Source organism: Rutidosis leptorrhynchoides, chromosome 5 (genome assembly GCF_046630445.1).
Source record: "Rutidosis leptorrhynchoides isolate AG116_Rl617_1_P2 chromosome 5, CSIRO_AGI_Rlap_v1, whole genome shotgun sequence".
In the NCBI taxonomy this organism is placed as follows: Eukaryota; Viridiplantae; Streptophyta; class Magnoliopsida; order Asterales; family Asteraceae; genus Rutidosis; species Rutidosis leptorrhynchoides.
In genome coordinates this window covers 216,045,319-216,066,322 of record NC_092337.1, presented here as the reverse complement: position 1 = coordinate 216,066,322, position 21,004 = coordinate 216,045,319, and the positions used below count along the sequence as shown (strand labels likewise).

Below are 21,004 nucleotides of genomic sequence, written 5' to 3'. Positions count from 1 at the left end.
GAATATCCCCATCATTCCGGGACACCCTTCGGATATGATATAAATTTCGAAGTACTAAAGCATCCGGTACTTTGGATGGGGCTTGTTGGGCCCGATAGATCTATCTTTAGGATTCGCGTCAATTAGGGTGTCTGTTCCCTAATTCTTAGATTACCAGACTTAATAAAAAGGGGCATATTCGATTTCGATAATTCAACCATAGAATGTAGTTTCACGTACTTGTGTCTATTTTGTAAATCATTTTTAAAACCTGCATGTATTCTCATCCCAAAAATATTAGATTTTAAAAGTGGGACTATAACTCACTTTCACAGATTTTTACTTCGTCGGGAAGTAAGACTTGGCCACTGGTTGATTCACGAACCTATAACAATATATACATATATATCAAAGTATGTTCAAAATATATTTACAACACTTTTAATATATTTTGATGTTTTAAGTTTATTAAGTCAGCTGTCCTCGTTAGTAACCTACAACTAGTTGTCCACAGTTAGATGTATAGAAATAAATCGATAAATATTATCTTGAATCAATCCACGACCCAGTGTATACGTATCTCAGTATTGATCACAACTCAAACTATATATATTTTGGAATCAACCTCAACCCTGTATAGCTAACTCCAACATTCACATATAGAGTGTCTATGGTTGTTCCGAAATATATATAGATGTGTCGACATGATAGGTCGAAACATTGTATACGTGTCTATGGTATCTCAAGATTACATAATATACAATACAAGTTGATTAAGTTATGGTAGGAATAGATTTGTTACCAATTTTCACGTAGCTAAAATGAGAAAAATTATCCAATCTTGTTTTACCCATAACTTCTTCATTTTAAATCCGTTTTGAGTGAATCAAATTGCTATGATTTCATATTGAACTATATTTTATGAATCTAAATAGAAAAAGTATAGGTTTATAGTCAAAAAAGTAAGTTACAAGTCATTTTTGTAAAGGTAGTCATTTCAGTCGAAAGAACGACGTCTAGATGACCATTTTAGAAAACATACTTCCACTTTGAGTTTAACCATAATTTTTGGATATAGTTTTATGTTAATAATAAAAATCATTTTCTCAGAATAACAACTTTTAAATCAAAGTTTATCATAGTTTTTAATTAACTAACCCAAAACAGCCCGCGGTGTTACTACGACGGCGTAAATCCGGTTTTACGGTGTTTTTCGTGTTTCCAGGTTTTAAATCATTAAGTTAGCATATCATATAGATATAGAACATGTGTTTAGTTGATTTTAAAAGTCAAGTTAGAAGGATTAACTTTTGTTTGCGAACAAGTTTAGAATTAACTAAACTATGTTCTAGTGATTACAAGTTTAAAACTTCGAATAAGATAGCTTTATATGTATGAATCGAATGATGTTATGAACATCATTACTACCTTAAGTTCCTTGGATAAACCTACTTGAAAAGAGAAAAATGGATCTAGCTTCAATGGATCCTTGGATGGCTCGAAGTTCTTGAAGCAGAATCATGACACGAAAACAAGTTCAAGTAAGATCATCACTTGAAATAAGATTGTTATAGTTATAGAAATTGAACCAAAGTTTTAATATGATTATTACCTTGTATTAGAATGATAACCTACTGTAAGAAACAAAGATTTCTTGAGGTTGGATGATCACCTTACAAGATTGGAAGTGAGCTAGCAAACTTGAAAGTATTCTTGATTTTATGAAACTAGAACTTTTGGAATTTATGAAGAACACTTAGAACTTGAAGATAGAACTTGAGAGAGATCAATTAGATGAAGAAAATTGAAGAATGAAAGTGTTTGTAGGTGTTTTTGGTCGTTGGTGTATGGATTAGATATAAAGGATATGTAATTTTGTTTTCATGTAAATAAGTCATGAATGATTACTCATATTTTTGTAATTTTATGAGATATTTCATGCTAGTTACCAAATGATGGTTCCCACATGTGTTAGGTGACTCACATGGGATGCTAAGAGCTGATAATTGGAGTGTATATACCAATAGTACATACATCTAAAAGCTGTGTATTGTACGAGCACGAATACGGGTGCATACGAGTAGAATTGTTGATGAAACTGAACGAGGATGTAATTGTAAGCATTTTTGTTAAGTAGAAGTATTTTGATAAGTGTATTGAAGTCTTTCAAAAGTGTATAAATACATATTAAAACACTACATGTATATACATTTTAACTGAGTCGTTAAGTCATCGTTAGTCGTTACATGTAAGTGTTGTTTTGAAACCTTTAGGTTAACGATCTTGTTAAATGTTGTTAACCCAATGTTTATAATATCAAATGAGATTTTAAATTATTATATTATCATGATATTATCATGTATGAATATCTCTTAATATGATATATATACATTAAATGTCTTTACAACGATAATCGTTACATATATGTCTCGTTTAAAAATCATTAAGTTAGTAGTCTTGTTTTTACATATGTAGTTCATTGTTAATATACTTAATGATATGTTTTCTTATCATAGTATCATGTTAACTATATATATATCCATATATATGTCATCATATAGTTTTTACAAGTTTTAACGTTCGTGAATCACCGGTCAACTTGGGTGGTCAATTGTCTATATGAAACATATTTCAATTAATCAAGTCTTAACAAGTTTGATTGCTTAACATGTTGGAAACATTTAATCATGTAAATATCAATCTCAATTAATATATATAAACATGGAAAAGTTCGGGTCACTACACACGTAACCTTTTACAGCGAGTTCCTCCTCACCAGACCCATATATTAGAAACATATCCTTAGTCCTCCTAAGGTATTTCAATATACTTTTGACAGAAATCCAATGACTGTTTCCTGGGTTATTCTGGTATCTACTTGTCAAGCTAAGAGCGCATGACACATCCGGTCTAGTGCATATCATTGCATACATGATTGACCCAATGGCAGACGCATATGGGACTTTCTTCATTCTCTCATGTTCATCTTTCGTGGTGGGGCACTGAGATGAACTAAGGAGGGTTCCTCTTTGAATAGGTACCAAACCTTTTTTAGAGTTCTCCATCTTGAACCTTTTCAAGATCTTTTCAATGTATGCACTTTGATTCAAACCTATCAATTTCTTGGATCTATCTCTGTAGATCCCAATCCCCAAAACGTATTGTGCTTCTCCAAGATCCTTAATGGAGAAGCATTTACTTAGCCAAGTTTTAACACCTTGCATTGCCGGAATATCATTTCCAAATAACAATATATCATCCACATATAGTACAAGGAACATGATAGTGCTCCCACTAGCTTTCTTGTATACACAAGCTTCATCATCATTTTTAATGAAGCCAAATTTCTTGACCTCCTCATTAAAACGATGATTCCACATTCTGGATGCTTGTTTCAATCCGTAGATTGACTTCTTTAACTTGCATACCTTTTTAGGATATTTCGGATGAACAAAACCTTCAAGCTGGACATATAGACATCTTCCTCAAGATATCCATTTAGGAAAGCGGTCTTGACATCCATTTGCCATATTTCATAATCATAACGAGCAGCAATGGAAAATAATATCCTAATAGACCTTAGCATTGCCACAGGCGAAAAAGTTTCATCATAGTCAACCCCTTGAGTTTGAGTGAAACCTTTTGCTACAAGTCTAGCTTTGTATGTATCCAAGTTACCATGTATGTCAGTTTTTATCTTGAAAAGCCATGTACAATCAACTAGCCTTGAGCCAGTAGGTTGTTCAACAAGTTCTCAAACTTGGTTGTCATACATGGATTGCATCTCAGCGTTTATGGCTTCCTGCCATTTATCTTTATCAATCCTTGATAAAGCATCTTGGTAGTTTGTTGGTTCATCCAAATCAACCACATAGCAACCATCCATGAGAAACCAATATCTCTCAGGAGGATTACTAATCTTACCAGATCTGCGAACGTCTTGTATACTTTGATCATCCATTTGATCATTCTCAACATTTTCATGTTGAGTGCTAGTGTCAACCAATTGTGTATCATCTACTTGATCTTGAACCTCTTCAAGATCTATCTTCCTTTCACTATTACCTTCCATTAGGAACTTAGTTTCAAGGAATTCCGCCTTCCGGGCAACAAATACATTTTGCTCGGATAGATCATAGAAATAGTATCCCATATCATCCTTGGGATATCCTATGAATATACACTTCGTGGATCGAGCATTCAACTTATTAGGGACGTAACGCTTAGGGTAAGCTTCACATCCCCATACCTTTAAGTATGATAGAGATGGAGGTTTTCCAAACCACATCTCGTGAGGTGTTCGTTCCACTTTCTAGCCATCATAGATCGAACCATATCCATTAGGGTTCGGTTCCTCCTTTCGGAAACTCCATTAAGTTGGGGTGTTCCAGGAGGAGTGAGTTGCGAGATAATCCCACAACTTTTAAGATGATCTTGGAAAGCATCGCTTAGGTATTCACCTCCTCTATCGGTACGAAGTACCTTAATTGTTTTATTGAGTTGATTTTGTACTTCATTTTGATATTCTTTGAATGCTTCAAAAGTTTCGTCCTTATGTCTTAACAAGTAGACATATCCGAAACGACTGAAGTCGTCAATGAAAGTAACGAAGTATCTTTCACCTTTCCTACTCATGGGCTTAAAGGGTCCACATCCATCTGAATGTATTAATCCCAATAAGTCTTTAGCCCTTTCATAGGTCCCTTTGAAAGGTGCTTTAGTCATTTTGCCTTGTAAACAAGATTCGCATACATCAAACGAGCCAAATTCATTTGATTTCAAAAGTCCATTCTTTTGAAGTGTGTGCATTCGATTCTTGTTTATGTGACCAAGGCGACAATGCTATAAGTAGGAATCACTCAAATCCCTTTTGAGTTTCTTGTGTTTGCATGGAACATTGATAGTTAAAGAAAGTGGAAGCATGAATGTTTATAAAAATAAGTTTATATGTTAAACCATTTTGAATGAATTCCACATTGTTATCAAGTCATGAAATATATGCTTACATATAAAAACAAGGAAGTAAGAGTTACACCTCCTCAAACTCGTTTGAGGACTGTTTTGGATGAGCAAGGAGATGATGAAGATGATAGAATAATAACCTCTAACTTGAAGCCTCAAGTGTGTAATACCCACAAACCTTTTGTGTACCAACACTACATTTACTTTGGTTAGAATTTTGACACTTAATGAACTAGATTACCAAGCTCAAAAACCTCTCTTTTTCCCTTGTATATTTCGGCTAGCAGCACAAGGAGAAGCAGAATTTTTACTTGCTATTTTTATGTGTATATCATGTATCACTTGAGTCAAAGCCTTGGTTACCTAGTTAAGCATGTTGAGTTGTGTCATCTTAAAAGTAACAAAATAAGCATGGTGAGTCACTTGGTCTTGCCAAAACCGCCACCCTTCATGGGTTATATAAAAAAAATGTAATTTTTTTTATAAAACTTGTTATTTGTTAAGTTGCTTTCATTTTATAAACCATTTTATAAAATACAACACAGCTTAATTATTTAAACCTATAAATAATTAAATATAAATTATCCAAATAATCTATCTCAAGTGATGATATTTTAAAAAACCGATTTTCTAAAATTCAAGTGTCGCGTATTTATTTAACAATCCAATAGTTAAGATTAAATACATATAAAGCGTCGGTAAGCTTGTTATTGAGTATGACCCGACTTGAATCATAACATATTAACCACATTAATTTAGTATGTCTCTGGGTCATACGCAATACCTTCAATTAGTTGTTAATAATAATATGTATTATTAATTATTACTCTAATTATTATTGTCACAATTATTATAATTATAATAATAATAATTATTATTATTATTATTAAAGCAATTATTATTATTAAAGAAATTATTATATATGGTCTATCAAACCAAACACATCCGAGGCAACTTTTGGGACCAAATCATTAATCAGTAAAACCCAACCATGAGCAAATTCTCTAAAATGTTTACCAAACCTAACATGTTAATATAATGGATAAACACAAATACTACGATCTATTATATTACCTACATCGGATGCAAACACATAGCATCATATAGATCATAATTAATTAATCGTATAGTCTATAACACAAATCAATCTCCTTAAATAAATCAATTAGTACATACACAATCATGCTATTATCGTCTTATAGTAACTCAAATATAGGAATTAATACACGTAAAACAATATTTTTCCCGATCAAACATCCAAATAACTAATCAAACAAATAAAGGGGTTTGACTTGAAAAACCAGAACCATTTGTAGCACTATTGGTTTGATGAGATGGATGAGTTGGTGGCCTATTGCTATTATTTAATCCAAGATAGCTACCATTTCTTCCTATACTTGATGATGAACAAGAAGCTCTATTTTTATTAAATAGCTTTGAAGAAGAAGCACTTCTTGTAGGTGGTGGAAGCATTCTTGATAACGCCACATAACTTTTGCATGATTTTAGTTTCTTGTTGTAAGGGTTTTCTGGTTTTGCAAGATCTTCCAAACACAACACTTTTGATAAAGATGTAAAAGATTGTGACTTCCCTTGAAAGTGCTTAGATAACCCTTTCCTATAAATTTATCAATTTAAACACAAAAGATTATAAGAACTAGTTCAAAAGATATATACAAATCAAAGTTTGAGTTAAGAAAAAAAAAAAAATGGCAAGTGACTTACTTGGAGGGGAGTTGTTGAAGGAGATCTGACATATCTCCTAAAATATTTTCATTCGTCCTCGAAATACTATTGTTATTCGAGGACGAACTCTCTTCTTCGAATACATCGTCTGATGATTCATCGTCAGAAGATACGACACTTGAAACGTCCGATGAAAATGAATCATCATCCTCATGATGCTGATCATAACCCATGGTTCCAATCTTGTTTTCTTGATCGAATGAAGAACAACCCATTTGCATCATTGTCATTTATAACTTCTATCAATTATATAACCTTGAATCTTGCTTAATAATCTACCTTGTAGCTTTTGAAAATTGAGAGGAAAAAAGTTAGGTGTTTCGTGTGAATGGAGTGTGTTGGTTATCTTTGCTTATGGGCAAAGTGATATAAATGAGGATAATGGATATAAAAGGCTGATAAGATAAGGTCGGATACAAGTGGTGTATGCTTGAATCATAGGTATAGAATAGAATAGAATAAAAATAGAGGTGCGTTGTATATATATTTATGGTTCTACGTTATAGTGGTCAAAAGGAAAAGATTCGGTGTTATCCATTTCTATATTTGTAGGGGCCCATTTTATTTGGTAGTATAATTAAACGGCCATTACCTCGAACTATGGTGTTTGGTTATTTGGTATGGATGATTTCATTACACTTAGGTCCCTTAATCTATGAGTAAAAAACCCTAAGGTCCTTCAATTCTCGAGATGAACATGTAACAGTGTAGCTTGATTTAAAAGTCCAATGTTGTACATTGTAAATTTGATATCTTTACCCTAGGTGAAAATTTGACTTTTTGGCTTCAAATAAAAAACCTAATCTTTGATTGGGTTCATTCGACTCGATGTGCAAAGTTTTACTTAAAAGGGTGGTTGCATACACTTACACCATTTATAATGGTTGCGTAAGTCGATTTATGTTAGTGAGTTTTTTTTATGATGTGGCGGTGTGAGTTGAAAATATTAGGTAATAGTTGTGTGAATTGAGAATGTGAGAGATGAGTGTTGTAATGATATGATAAAATATGATTAATAGAATAAATAGAAATGAATTAAAATAATTCATGAATGAGTAAGGATTTGACACATGGATCTCATGCCTGTTGCTTTTGCTGTTGGTTTCCAACCAACGCCTCCCAAAAATCTTGAACCCACGCCTTGTTAACCCATTTGCGGGCGTGAGTTTTGATCAACATCAGATCTCACGGTGTTGCTTTGGCATTGTTAGAAATGGTCTTGTGAGACTAAATTTTTATTCGTGTAGAGTACTAGACACTAGAGGGAAGTATTTTTTATTTTTTATTTTTTCTTCCGAAAAACGAATACTTTATATAACAAATCTTGTTCTCGAAAAAACAAGAAACAACCTGTTGGTGCATGAATCCCTAGCCGTAGTTTATTCTTACGTTTAGTACATTCGGTTATGTAATAATGTTATTTACTAGTGACTATTGATTACTATGGTGATTGTGCGTTCTTAGTTTATTAAATAATCAATATGTTAAACTGCACACAGTCGACAGAGTGTGTGTACACACTCGACCGACTGTGTAAGTCAGTCGACCGACTGACAGACACACTCGACCGAGTGTGTCTGGCTTGCAGTATATATACGGGTTTAGACTTCTTTGATGAGGTTACTCGTCCCATTTGTTCCAAATCGTTGTTTATCGTCTCCAGAAAACCCTAACACCGAATACCACAGAAATACATCGTCTAGGTGTCGATCTAATCTAGGTTTTGCACTAGGTTCGACCAATTCGATCCCGAAACGACCCGTATCTCGATTTACCTCTATTCTATTGTGTTCCGCCTTTAGTTTAGAGTTCAAGCGACCTAAGATCCATAGATTTATCGTCTACAAAGTGGTATCAGAGCTGGAGTCTCTGGTTTTTGCTTGATCAAATCGTTTTTTTGTCAAAGTTTGTGTTTTTGGTGTTTTTTAGGTTTTTGGTCTATTAATCTGTGTTTACACGTTATTGATAGTGTTTTTATTGTCAAAAGGTGTTTCTGGAGTGCTTATTTTCGTTATCTACGTGTTGTTTTTGAGTTTTCCATCCATAATCGATTGCAAATTCGATTTTTGTCTAGAAAACCCTAATAGTCGACCAGCTTCTGTCAAGAACACACTCGGCCGTGTGTGTCCTGACAACCGACCGAGTGAGTCCTAAGATCGACCGTGTGTATTGTTCCACCGATCGTGTGAGTTTTACTAGAGCCGTGCCAGATTCCCTAAGTCAGTCGGCCGTGTGAGATTGTCACTCGACCGTGTGAGAGTTTCAATCGACCGTGAGAGTTATACAATCGGCCGTGTGTGTTTGCAATACCCAAGGCTTATATAGTAACGAAGTGCTGCCAAAATTTTGTTAGACAATCGACCGTGTGATAAGTACAATCGATTGTGTGTCTTATACAGTCGACCGTGTGTCAGAGATAGTCGACCGTGTGACTTAATCAGGATCTTAATTAATCTTTTATTTTCAAACTTAATCAGTTAACATGTCGGACACTAATGAACAAGTGACAAATGAATATAGCGCGTTAGTAATTGCACCTGGACTACAAAAACTGTTACTTAACGAAAGTGAATCTGGATCGACAAATAAAGTACCTCGACTTGACAATCTTAAAGACTTCTTGGACTGGAAAGTTAGGTTTGTTATTTACTTAAATGGTGTTGACTCTAGACTTTGAGAATGTATTGAGAATCCGTTTGTTTGGCCTTGTGGAGGTGATGGTGAACCCAAAGAAACACAACCGTTTAGTCCTACAGAGCGTGAACAATATAATCTTGAGTGTAGATGTTATGCTCAGCTAACGCAAGCGTTGTCAAAGGACATTTTCCAGCAGTTCAAAAACCGTAACAAAACCGCGTATACTCTTTGGTTGGCCCTTCAATCTGCAACAGAGGGTACTGCTACTTATCGGGCAACAAAAGGTAAGGTATTGAAGGATGAATGGAGGGCATTTGCTGCTCTTCCATCCGAGTCACTGGGACAAACTTTGGAGAGATATCGTTTACTGGTAGCAGAGATGGCGGATTATGGGATTGATGTACCTGATGATAAGGCAGTCAGGGTATTGAAAGATGGTCTTCCAGAAAAGTGGGACCATGAGATTGAAAAGATTCAGAACATGTACAGCACATCAGGTCGTACGTTAACATTAACAGCTTTTACTTCTAAGTTGATGGAGAAGGATATTCAGGTAGAAGCTAAGAGGAAGAGACTTGGTTCGGTAGTTGCTTCTGCATCCACTTTGGCTTCATCTTCTGGTCATGCTCCATTACAAACAGCTTATATTACAGCAAATGCTTCTCAAATGTCTGCTCCACAATCTCAGTCTGGCTACTTTAATGCTAAATCACAAGCTCAGACTCAGAATTCTCCTTCTCAACAGACTCAGACTCAGACTCCTGTGTTTCAAACTGAGAATATCAGGAAGAGACCCATCGAATCAATTCAGGAAGATATGGCTCTGGCAGCTATTGTTGTTAACTCATACAACGATATGATTAGTGGACAAGTGATTAATAGTCATCTTGAAAATGAAGACTATGATCAGATTGATGAGGACGATATCGAAAGGATGGATATACTTTATTGCATGGGTAGCATTGTTAGACGGGCTAGGAAGTACTAGAAAAAAACTGGACAGAGGTCTTTGAGTTTGAATCGAGACTCGAAGTTTGGTTTTGATATGTCAAAGGTTAGATGCTTCAATTGTGATGAGCTTGGTCATTTTAAGAAGACTTGCACGAGGCCACCCAAGACTGGTTTTTCTGATCCTTTTTACAATACAACCATTTCAGTTACTCCACAACATGTTATTGTTGAGAAAGAATCTTCGGGGTCTACTCAATCTAAGGCCATGACGACCACGTATGCTGATGAAGTGTGTGACTGGTCCATCACGGCAGATACGCATCAAGCTAATGTTGTGTTTGTAGGTAAAACTGAAGCTGACATTGAAGAAGAAAGAATTGCTAGGAGAAATGCAGGGTGTACTGGAAAAGATAATCCGAATTGTACCTGCTATGTGTGCAAATGTGATGCTAGAATGAAAAGAGCTGAGGAGATTATGAAGTTGTGCCTCAGAAAGAGGATTAAAGATCGACTGTATGATAAGTTTCACCAAGCTCGAGACCTATCAGATTTTGAGTTTACGACTGATTCTTCCGATGAGGATGAAGAAAGAAGTTGTCATGTTGGTACTTGGTTCAGACAAGAGTTGGGACATTTGCTCAACTGTGATCTTAAGAGTGGTAACAAGAAGATTGTTACAGTTCGGAGTCCAGTGTGTTCAGACGAAAGCGAGAACAAAGGAGGTTATGAGGCTGACTACGCGGACAGTACGAGTTCAAAGTCTGAGTCAGAATCAGATGAAGACACTCAAGTTGGAAGAAATACCTATGCATTTATGGCCAACACATCCGGTAACGATAAGGTATGTAATGATTCAGTTTCTAAATGTTCTAGATGCGTTGATTATGAACAGGAAATTGAGAGGCTCGAGTGTGTAATTTCGAAGCTTAATGAGATATCTGTTACATGTGAGACCTGTCCTAAGCTTTTAGTTGACCTTAAGGATCTTAGATTGGAGAATCAGACTAATAAAAAGAACAATGATGATGCACTATTCTACCTTAACAAACAGAAAGACTATGTTGACGTTATTAAGTCTTTAGAGAATCAGGTAGGTCACTTAAAATCAACTGTTATAGATGATGGAAAAGTGATTACTATGTATTTGGGACAGATAGAGACTCTTAAGGCTGAAAGAGATTCATTTAAGTTGAAATACGAGTCTGAAAAAGCTAGGATTGACAATTGGCAGAGGATGTCTTATGTGAAACAGACTTTGAATCCTCCTAAACAGCAGGGTTTAGGTTATAACCAGGTTGCCCCGCCACTTTTGGGTGAGTACATTAACAAACCAGTTGAGAAAAGTAAGGGTCATGTTGTAGAACTAGAATATGGTAAGCCTAAAGAAGCACCTGTTGAGAGCACTGTTAAGATAGTTGAGTCGAAGAAGCCTTTAGATGCTGTCTATGAAACAGAGTCAGATACTGATATCGACACTGAAAAAGACAGCAAACCATTTGAGCTTGTCACTAAACCTGTTACCATTCTGAAAAATTCAGTTAATGCTAGTAAGATGACTCAGAGTCAAAAGGCTCAGCCTAAGAAAACTGTGAGTCCCAAACAGAATAAGAAGAAGAACACCCAGGGAGTGTCACCTAAGTTTATCAGTAAGGGCCGAATAGATGAATCATGTCCTAAGGTAGAACAATCACCAACAGAGGCGAGTTCCAAATCTGAGAATGTGTCCAAGTATGTTCCGCCTAGTCGTCGACAGACTGTTAAGCAACAAGTCTCGTCATCCCCTACGACTAGACAACATACTGAACCACCTAGAAGACAGTTTTCACCAATTAGACGCAAAGTGTTTAATTCTCATGATTTTGATAATGTTAACTGCTTTAATTGTGGGAGGTTGGGACACAGGGCTATGAATTGCAGACCCATTCGACAGACACCAAGAAGGAAGGTTAATCTTAGTCCAAATCGGTTCTCTAATAGGAGATCACCGTCACCGGTGTTTAATTCTTTTTCAGTGCAAACAAATGATAAAAAGGTTTTTCAAACTAATGATTATTATAGAAAACCATTACCGAATAACACAGTTTGGAAACCTAAATCAGAAGTTAAAAGTGTTCAGCATCCTGAAGGTCCTTCTGGATCTAAAGGACAATGGGTGGAGTTGCCAGTTGTTGGTGTTGATGGGAAACCCACTGCCATTAGGGCATGAGTGGCCCTTTCTAACTAATCCTCTTACTTTAATGTGCAGGTCGCCTACAATTCATGCTGCAGTACTTGGATTGTTGATAGTGGGGCGTCCAGGCACATGACAGGGAACTTGTCTTTGCTGTCTAATGTGAAAACAGTAGATGGAGGACCAGTTTCTTTTGCAGGTAGTGAAGGAGGATTTATTACTGCTCAGGGTGTTATTGCTAATGAGAATGTCAGCTTTGATAAAGTTAACTATGTAGAGCAGATGTCGAACAATCTGCTTTTTGTTTCACAAGTTGCTGATAAGAAATATACTGTTGCTTTTGATGATAAGTTTTGTTATATTTAAGAAAAGAGTTCGTAATTCCGGAGGACATGATTCTGATGACTGCTCCAAGGTGCAAGGATCTCTATATCCTTGATATGCGTAAGGCTCATGTTAAGGGAGCTACATGCCATCAGGCTTTTGTCTCTAAAGCTACTGAACAGGAGTCGATTCTTTGGCACAAGCGTATGGGTCATCTGAGTCTGAGGAAGATGAATAATCTAGTCCACAATGGATTAGTTGATGGTGTGAATGTTAAAAGTTTTCATATTCCTGAGGTTTGTCTTCCGTGTAAACAGGGGAAGCAGACTAGAAAGTCACATACTACAAAAAAGCATCATTCTGTCAATATTCCTTTGGAGCTGTTACACATGGATCTCTTTGGTCCAGTTAATTGTAAAACTCTCACTGGAGAATTATATTGCTTGGTAGTTACAGATGAGTATTCCCAGTTTTCGTGGGTTGTGATGTTGAAACTCAAGTCAGACACGTTTGAGCATATTAAAGTGTTGATTCTGAAGCTCAAAAGTCTGTATAACTTGAAGGTAAGGAAGATTCATACTGATAATGGTACAGAATTTAAGAACATTCAGATGCAGCTGTTTTGTAATGAGAAAGGGATACAACAACAGTTCAGTCCGGCTTATACACCTCAATCAAACGGTGTTGCTGAACGAAAGAATAGGACTCTAATCGAAACCGCAAGAACTATGCTAGCTGATTCATGTCTTCTAATTGTTTTCTGGGGAGAAGCCGTGAGTACTGCGTGTTATGTGATGAACCGAGTTCTGGTGGTAAAGAGACATGGTAAAACGTGTTATGAGCTGTTGCACAATAGAAAGCCTAATATCAAACATTTCGAACCTTTTGGTGCTCCTTGTACTATTCTGGTACGAGACGCTGGAGGGAAATTCAATTCAAAGGTGATCTCTGGTATCTTCTTGGGATATGGGAATCCAAACAAACGAGTATATAACACTGAGTCTAGGCGTGTGGAGGAACGTTATGAGGTGGATATTCAGCGCAATGCTCCACCTCGTGTCAGTAAAGGGTTCGCTTGGCAATTTGAATATGATAAATTATTTAATTCCTTCAATCTTCCACCCGATGCTACAGAGGAGGAGATTTTAACTCAAGTTTTATTTGATTCTCAAAACTCAACTGAGAATGTTGTTACTATTCCATCGCAGTTTCAGAATCTGGTTTCTAGCTTGCAACCTAGTCCACAGAGACTGACAGATACTTTTGATTCAAATGCGGACGGGGTAGAATATACAGATGACGATAGTGATCTTGAAGATGATGAGGAAGTTAACCGATCACGATTGACAGAGGAACATCTTAATCCTCTATATAATCAACCACCAACTGTGACAGTGCCTGAACGGCCAACTGAAGCAGGAGGGGTGAGAAGATCCAATCGTGTTATTTTACCGCCTAAACGTCTACAGGATTATTATGTGGACGCACGTGGAATTCCTCATATTAATATTCCCCAGAGTACGACAACAGAGGCATCAACTTCTGAGGTTTCGACCACATCAGAGATCCCGGTGATTAACAATAGTTCAACAGTAGCAGATGATGTTCAGACTGAAAGTGCGAATGTGGTTACAGCATTTTATTCTTCGCTGAATAAGACAGGTAGGATATTTGTGCATGCTCACTCATGCTATGTATGTCAAATTGAACCGAAAGATGCGTATGAGGCACTGAAGTATGATGAGTGGGTTAGTACAATGCAAGAGGAGCTGTTACAGTTTAAACATTTGAAGATTTGGAAACTAGTCAATCCACCGCATGGTTGTGTGCCCTATGGTCTTCTATGGGTTTTGAAGAACAAGAAGGATGAACAGGGTATAGTTATTAGAAACAAAGCTAGATTGGTGGTAAAGGGATATCAACAAATCCCTGAAGTTGACTATGATGAGGTTTTTGCTCTGGTTGCACGACTGGAAGCAATCAGGATTTTCTTGGCATTTGCATCCTTCATGGGATTTAAAGTTTTTCAGATGGATGTGAAAAGCGCGTTTTTTTATGGAGAGATCAATGAAAGGGTGTTTGTTGAACAACCACCCGGTTTCGAAGACCCTCATTTCCCAGAAAAGGTTTATAGACTTGAAAAGGCACTTTATGGTCTTCACCAAGCTCCTCGAGCATGGTATGCAACGTTGTCCAATTACATGATTGAAAACGGTTTTTGAAGAGGTGTCATTGATCAGACACTTTTCATCAAAACGAAGGGACAACATCTTATGTTAGTGCAGGTTTATGTTGATGATATTATATTCGGGTCAACAGATCAGGGTTTGGTTGATGAGTTTGAGAAGGTCATGCAGCAGAAGTTCAAGATGAGTTCAATGGGAACGATTAAGTTTTTCTTGGGTCTACAGGTAGCTCAGACAGATAAAGGCATCTTCTTGCATCAAACCAAGTATGTTGCTGATATTCTGAAGAGGTTTCAAATGGAAGCAGAAAGACCGGCTAAAACTCCGTTGTCTGTGAACCATGGTATTTCACCTGAGTGTGAGGGTGCCGCAGTGGACCAAACGTTATACAGGGCTATCATAGGTTCTCTAATGTATCTTACAGCTTCTCGACCAGATATCATGTTTGCGGTTTGTCTGTGTGCTCGTTATCAGGCAAATCCTAATGTTCATCATATGTTAGTGGTTAAGAAGATTATGAGGTATTTGAAAGATACACCGAGTTTAGGGTTATGGTATCCATGTGAGGATGGGTTTGATCTCACAGCTTACAGTGATTCTGACTATGGAGGATGCAAGAAGGATTTCAAGTCAACATCAGGAGGTTGTCAGTTCCTTGGCAGTAAACTAGTTACATGGCAGTGTAAGAAGCAGACTGCAGTGGCTCAGTCCACTTGCGAAGCAGAGTACATTTCCGTGGCCAGCTGTACATCACAGGTCATCTGGATTCAACAGCAACTACGTGACTACGGTTTGCAAATTTCTAACACTCCTATTTATGTTGATAATACTGCTGCCATAGCTGTCACTAAAAATCCCGTAAATCATTCTAAAACGAAACACATAGGGATTAATTACCATTTCATTAGAGACTGCTATGAGAAAAAGTTGATAGATGTTGTGCAGATAGACACTATGTTCCAAAGGGCTGATCTTTTCACAAAAGCTTTTCATAAACCACGTTTTAATTACTTATTAAACGAAATAGGTATTAAATTGCTTTCAGATGTGGTTCCTGAAAATGAGGTTCCTGACACAGAGGAACCTACACCTGAGACTGAGTTGTGATTTATTAAGAAACTGCTTGTAGAGTATGTATAGTTTTGCATGATAGTTTGTAGATTATTTGCATTTTTACTTTTCATTTGCATGATAGATTCATTTTTCCTGATATTTCTGCATGTTTGCTTATGTTTTTAGATAAATCTATACTATTGTACAGAGAAAATAGAAAAGCCATAAAAATCAGAAAAACCAGAAAAACAAATAAAAATTGAAAAATGAAAAATCTATAAAAATTAAAAAGCCTGAAAATGAGTTGCTTATTATATTTGTGGGGAAGTGATTGCAATACTGAACTGACATGTAAGTTGTATAAAACAAGTAATACAGGATGATTGATAATGTGTTAGTAGACTTTATTGACCTAACTCTAGATAGAGGTGATCACACGAACAAAGCGTAAATATCATGATAAGGAAATCTTGGAAAGGTTTAAAGCTGTTGAGGGTAGTCACCTACTTATCACTGTATATGTACTGAGAAATGTTTGTTCAGAAACTCAACAGACGATTGAGGTCTCCCCTACTACGGTTTATACTCGGTAGCAAAAGGATAATTTTGTGAGTCCCCAAGGTGAGCATACTTTGTCTAGGATGCATACTTGTTTCTATTTACCTTTATTACTTGGACCGAAATCCAACAACGTACATATCGGATACCCAAAGGGAGGTGTTTTATCTTGAAGGGTTGAGAAGTGCAGTCTTGTATCACAGACATAGAATGATGTGTATATTGCAATGTCATCGGGTTCTAGATTTCAATATCAAAAGATTGGTTTTCCGTGAAGTTACTACTAACGTTAAAGACTGTAGTGCATCATCATCATGTATAGTTGTATTTACTTATTTATTTTGTTTGTTTTATTTATGGAGAAAAGGCAACATCAGAAAATCTAAAAAAAAATAAAAATTATGGTTTGTTTGTGGTTGTTCATTTATGTTGTAAATAATTTGATGCACCACCAAGCTGCATGAGAATCATGGATCAAGAATTGAACATAGCTACAGAGATTCCTCGGTTATCTAAGTCTGAGACAACATATATTCCAATCGGAGACTTTTTGAACGATTTAGTTATCTACATCCGAGGGGGAGAATTTATCAGATCATCATATATAGAGAACTTAAATCATTCAGTTCACATCTCAATTAGTGAACTTTAAATCGTTTATCTGTGATATGGGATTGTGCATGTTGACCTGGATAGAGGGAATATCTTCTGGAAGGTATCTTAGTGTTCCATCACTCAAATATATTTATCACTTCCATCCATCAAACATCATACATCATACGATTTCCATTTAAGTATGGGGTTTATAGCGGCCGATATGCGCCTTAACAAAGTATGCAATAAATTTGAGATTCACAAAGTTATCTGAAACGAAAAGTGTAAGTTTAAGGTAGAAGCTCATGGCTGACAGGGTTGCTAGAAACATCGTGAGATGGTTCTGTTCAATTAGATTGAAAGTACATTGATGTGATAAGAGGACAGCGTCAACATGTTGTGCTCAATTGTTCTACCTGAAACATCGTGCGATCTTAAGTGAGGACTGACTTCGTGATTAAAATCTAACATTGTAAAATGTTAAAGTAATTAATCAACGTGATCATCAAAGTCTAGTGTGAAAGTTGGTAAATGTTTATTGATATGTTTGAAAGTTATTTTGTATATGCTTTATCAAGTACTTTATGAATGAAGCGTGAAATTACATGTCAAATTTAGTTCAGTTCTGATCCCCAAATCATAAGATTAAATCAGTGTGATATGTTAACTCACAAAAACATGTGTTATGCTTTTCGTACTGGGCTTCATGATAAGTTGTATTATTTATTCTTACGCTGATAACCTCATTTATCTGCTAATCATGATATGCTGGATCTTGTACAGTAGTTTGCTTTATGAATTTGCATATGCTTTCCTATATGAAAAGTCCATATTTGATTACTTGAATTAGATTAGCTGTATGTGCATCTTTGTTTAGTGTATTATGTCAAGCAACTCAGTTCTCGAAAAGGTTTATTGTGAAAAGAATTCTTTATTTTTAGTTAATTTTTAAAACCAAGCTGTTTGGAACATAAAGGTATAAAGCGTGTTAAATATATACTGTGGAGATCAGTCCCAGGGGGAGTGGAATAGGAAAGGGTTTGTGAAATTGAAATCAAAATTTCCTAAGTTGTAAACCCTAAAGACAGATGACCGATTGAGGCTACACACTCGACCGAGTAAGTGTACACACACGACCGTGTGTGTCAATCATTCGACCGATCAAGTTTTAAATAATGTGTTGTGTTCATAACACACTCGACCGAGTATATATACTCGAACGGCCGAGTGAGAGACACACTCGACCGAGTGTGTCTGTGAGTATAAATAGGCTGAGGTCTAGAACGGCTCAGAACACTTTGGTGTTTTTGAGCGGATTTTACCTAGATTTTTCGAAGCTAAGGAAGGAGTTTTTGATCGTGCTTTTTACCTACATCTTTTTCTTGTGATCACAGCGCCACTAACTAGGTATTCTAACTCGTTTTAATTTGTTCGTAATCTTTGATTTTATATTCGAAGTGCTAAACTCAAATCGAACGATGTTAAGACTTAATCTGTTATAATTGATGCTATGAACTTGTTAGTCGGCCCGTTTAGATGTTATTGTGACCAGATCTTGAAGCAAAATCAACGGATTTGATTGATTTGAAAAATTGGAGGTCTCAGATCTGATGAACACGATCGACCGAGTGTGCAACACACTCGACCAAGTGAGTTCACACATTCGACCGTTCCAAAACACACATGACCGTGTGTGTATTCACACTCGACCGAGTGTATAGAAACCCTAATTTTTAAGATTTTGCTATTTTTGATTGTTTTGTTATGATATCATGTTTAAACTGAATATGTTGCATAGTTTTGCTTTTAGAATGTCAGGTCCAAGTAGTAGGTTAAGTGGAACATGGAAGTATGACCTGGAATGTAGGAAAGCATTGGCCGAACATAGGCCTATCCTTGTAGAGACCAAAGTTGTTGCATCCCAGTTCACGAAGGATCAGTGGAAAGGTTTAGATTGCTTGACGTTTCTTCAGATTGGGAATCATTACTGTCCTAAGCTAATCCAAGAGTTCTATTCTAGTGTGACCATAGAGAAGAAGTATGTTCAGGCTAATTTCTTTGGTGTTGACTATAAGTGGACCATAGATGACTTTGTAGATAACCTTCTATTGAATTACTGGGGAGCCAAGATTTACTGTTCTAGTAAAGATCTTAGGAAGATTTCTAGCAAGTTTGATGCCGGTGGGGTAGCTTCTCACATCACTAAGCCAGGATATGTAATTGGTTCTAAGAGTATTGAGGTCAGAGAGAGCGATGTTAGGGATGACTTGATGCTTAACATGAGAATTATCAAAAGAAATGTGGTGTTTAGAGATCCTCATGATGATATACTATCTGGTACTGAGGCTGTTCTATTGTACTGTCTTATGGAACGTGTCAAGGTGAATCTTGGGCAGATAGTCGTTAATGTCATGAAAGATGCTTTGGATGATGAGGAAAAACCATTTCCTTATGCAGTTCTTTTAAATCATTTGTTTGATGAGATTGATCTGGATGAGGACACGAATTATGAATGGAATCAGGTTCCAGAAGAAGTTATTGAAGGATAGTTCTCATGCTTATGATTTCATGTGCTTATGTTTATTTACGGTTGTTTTGTAATTTGATCAGGCTAGCTTGTTAGCCCTTATACTATGTTGTGTAGTAAACAATAACTTGTGGATGACGTAATTGTGTGATTTATTTAATGTGTTTGTTATGTTTGTTAATTCATTGATTCATATAATTCATATAATTCATTAGATACCCCATGATACATGGAGGTAAATGCTTATTCGTTATGTTGTTTTGAGTGTTTTTCAGCTATTCACTATGTCTCAAGAACAACAGCAGATGTCTGATGATGAACGTGAACCACGAATCCCATTATCTTCTGAGTTACCTGGTCTGATTGGTCGAGAAGATACAAACGTACTTGCTTGTGTTAATGAAAAGGGTTCAGAGGCCCAAAGAGGAGGTTTTGGTCCGATCATTGCTTTCTTGAAACGTTCCAGGATCTTTAAAGCTATTACTGCTGAATGCACTCCGTATTATTCTCATCAGAGAAAATTCTGGGAGGTTGCCCAAGTTGTTACTGAAGATAACAAGAAGGCGATATTGAGTTCTGTCAACAACACGATTGTTCGTATTTCTGCACAGACTATCAGGGAAGATTTAGGGTTTCTGGACGATGATAATATGCCAACTGATTTGCCGATTCTGAAAGTTAGAAGGTGTTTAAAGAGATGTGGTTATACAGGTGACATAACTAAAGCTGTTAAACGTACGAAACTTCCAAGGCAGTATCGATACTTTACATACGTTCTTCTTAGATGTTTGAGCCTGATGCAAGGAGGTTTTGATGAGATGACTGCGAAATACAGCTCTATGTTTGTTGCGTTGGTTTTGAACGCTGAGTTTAACTTTTCACAGGTGATATTTGATGCAATGGTTCTAAACGTGAAGAGGAAAGTTCATCTGGTGTTCCCGAGGTTTCTTCAGATTATGTTAGAGAAGCAGGTTCAAGGGTTGGTAAAGATTCCTGAGGATGAACTAAAGCAGAATCATTTAAATGATCAATATTTCAACAGGTTTTTGCAGAGCCGAGTGGAAGTACCGGAGAAAGGGCTGATTGGTCATCTGATTAATGAGAACTACGTGTGTCCAGAAGGCTTGAGTTGCTGACATGAAAACAGTAATTCAGGGGATGAGACTGATATTACTATTGCAGGTGAAGAAGAGGTGAATTAGTCTCCACCAAAATCAACTGGTCCTCGATTGGTTGATGAAGATGATGTAACAGCGCTTGATGATAGTCAAATGGATTTAGTGAAGCGAAAGTTAGCTGAAGCTCCCAAGGTGTCAA

General features: G+C 36.4%; 1 protein-coding gene across 1 annotated transcript; it reads right to left on the bottom strand.

The window, feature by feature from the left end:
• Window positions 1-6,075: 6,075 nt before the first annotated feature.
• LOC139847690 (uncharacterized) lies at window positions 6,076-7,137 on the bottom strand. The gene is made up of 2 exons (XM_071837415.1): window positions 6,667-7,137; window positions 6,076-6,559 (listed from the first exon to the last, which is right to left on the bottom strand). The coding sequence occupies exons 1-2, from the start codon at window positions 6,915-6,917 to the stop codon at window positions 6,211-6,213; spliced, it is 600 nt and encodes a 199-aa protein (XP_071693516.1). The 5' UTR covers window positions 6,918-7,137; the 3' UTR covers window positions 6,076-6,210.
• Window positions 7,138-21,004: the final 13,867 nt, after the last annotated feature.

Bases quoted from the DNA above. Each gene is read 5' to 3' on its own strand.
- LOC139847690 (XM_071837415.1), bottom strand. From the start codon at position 6,917: ATGACAATGATGCAAATGGGTTGTTCTTCATTCGATCAAGAAAACAAG. The intron at 6,560-6,666 runs GTAAGTCACTTG...ATAAATTTATAG, and splicing joins CTTCAACAACTCCCCTCCAA to GAAAGGGTTATCTAAGCACT.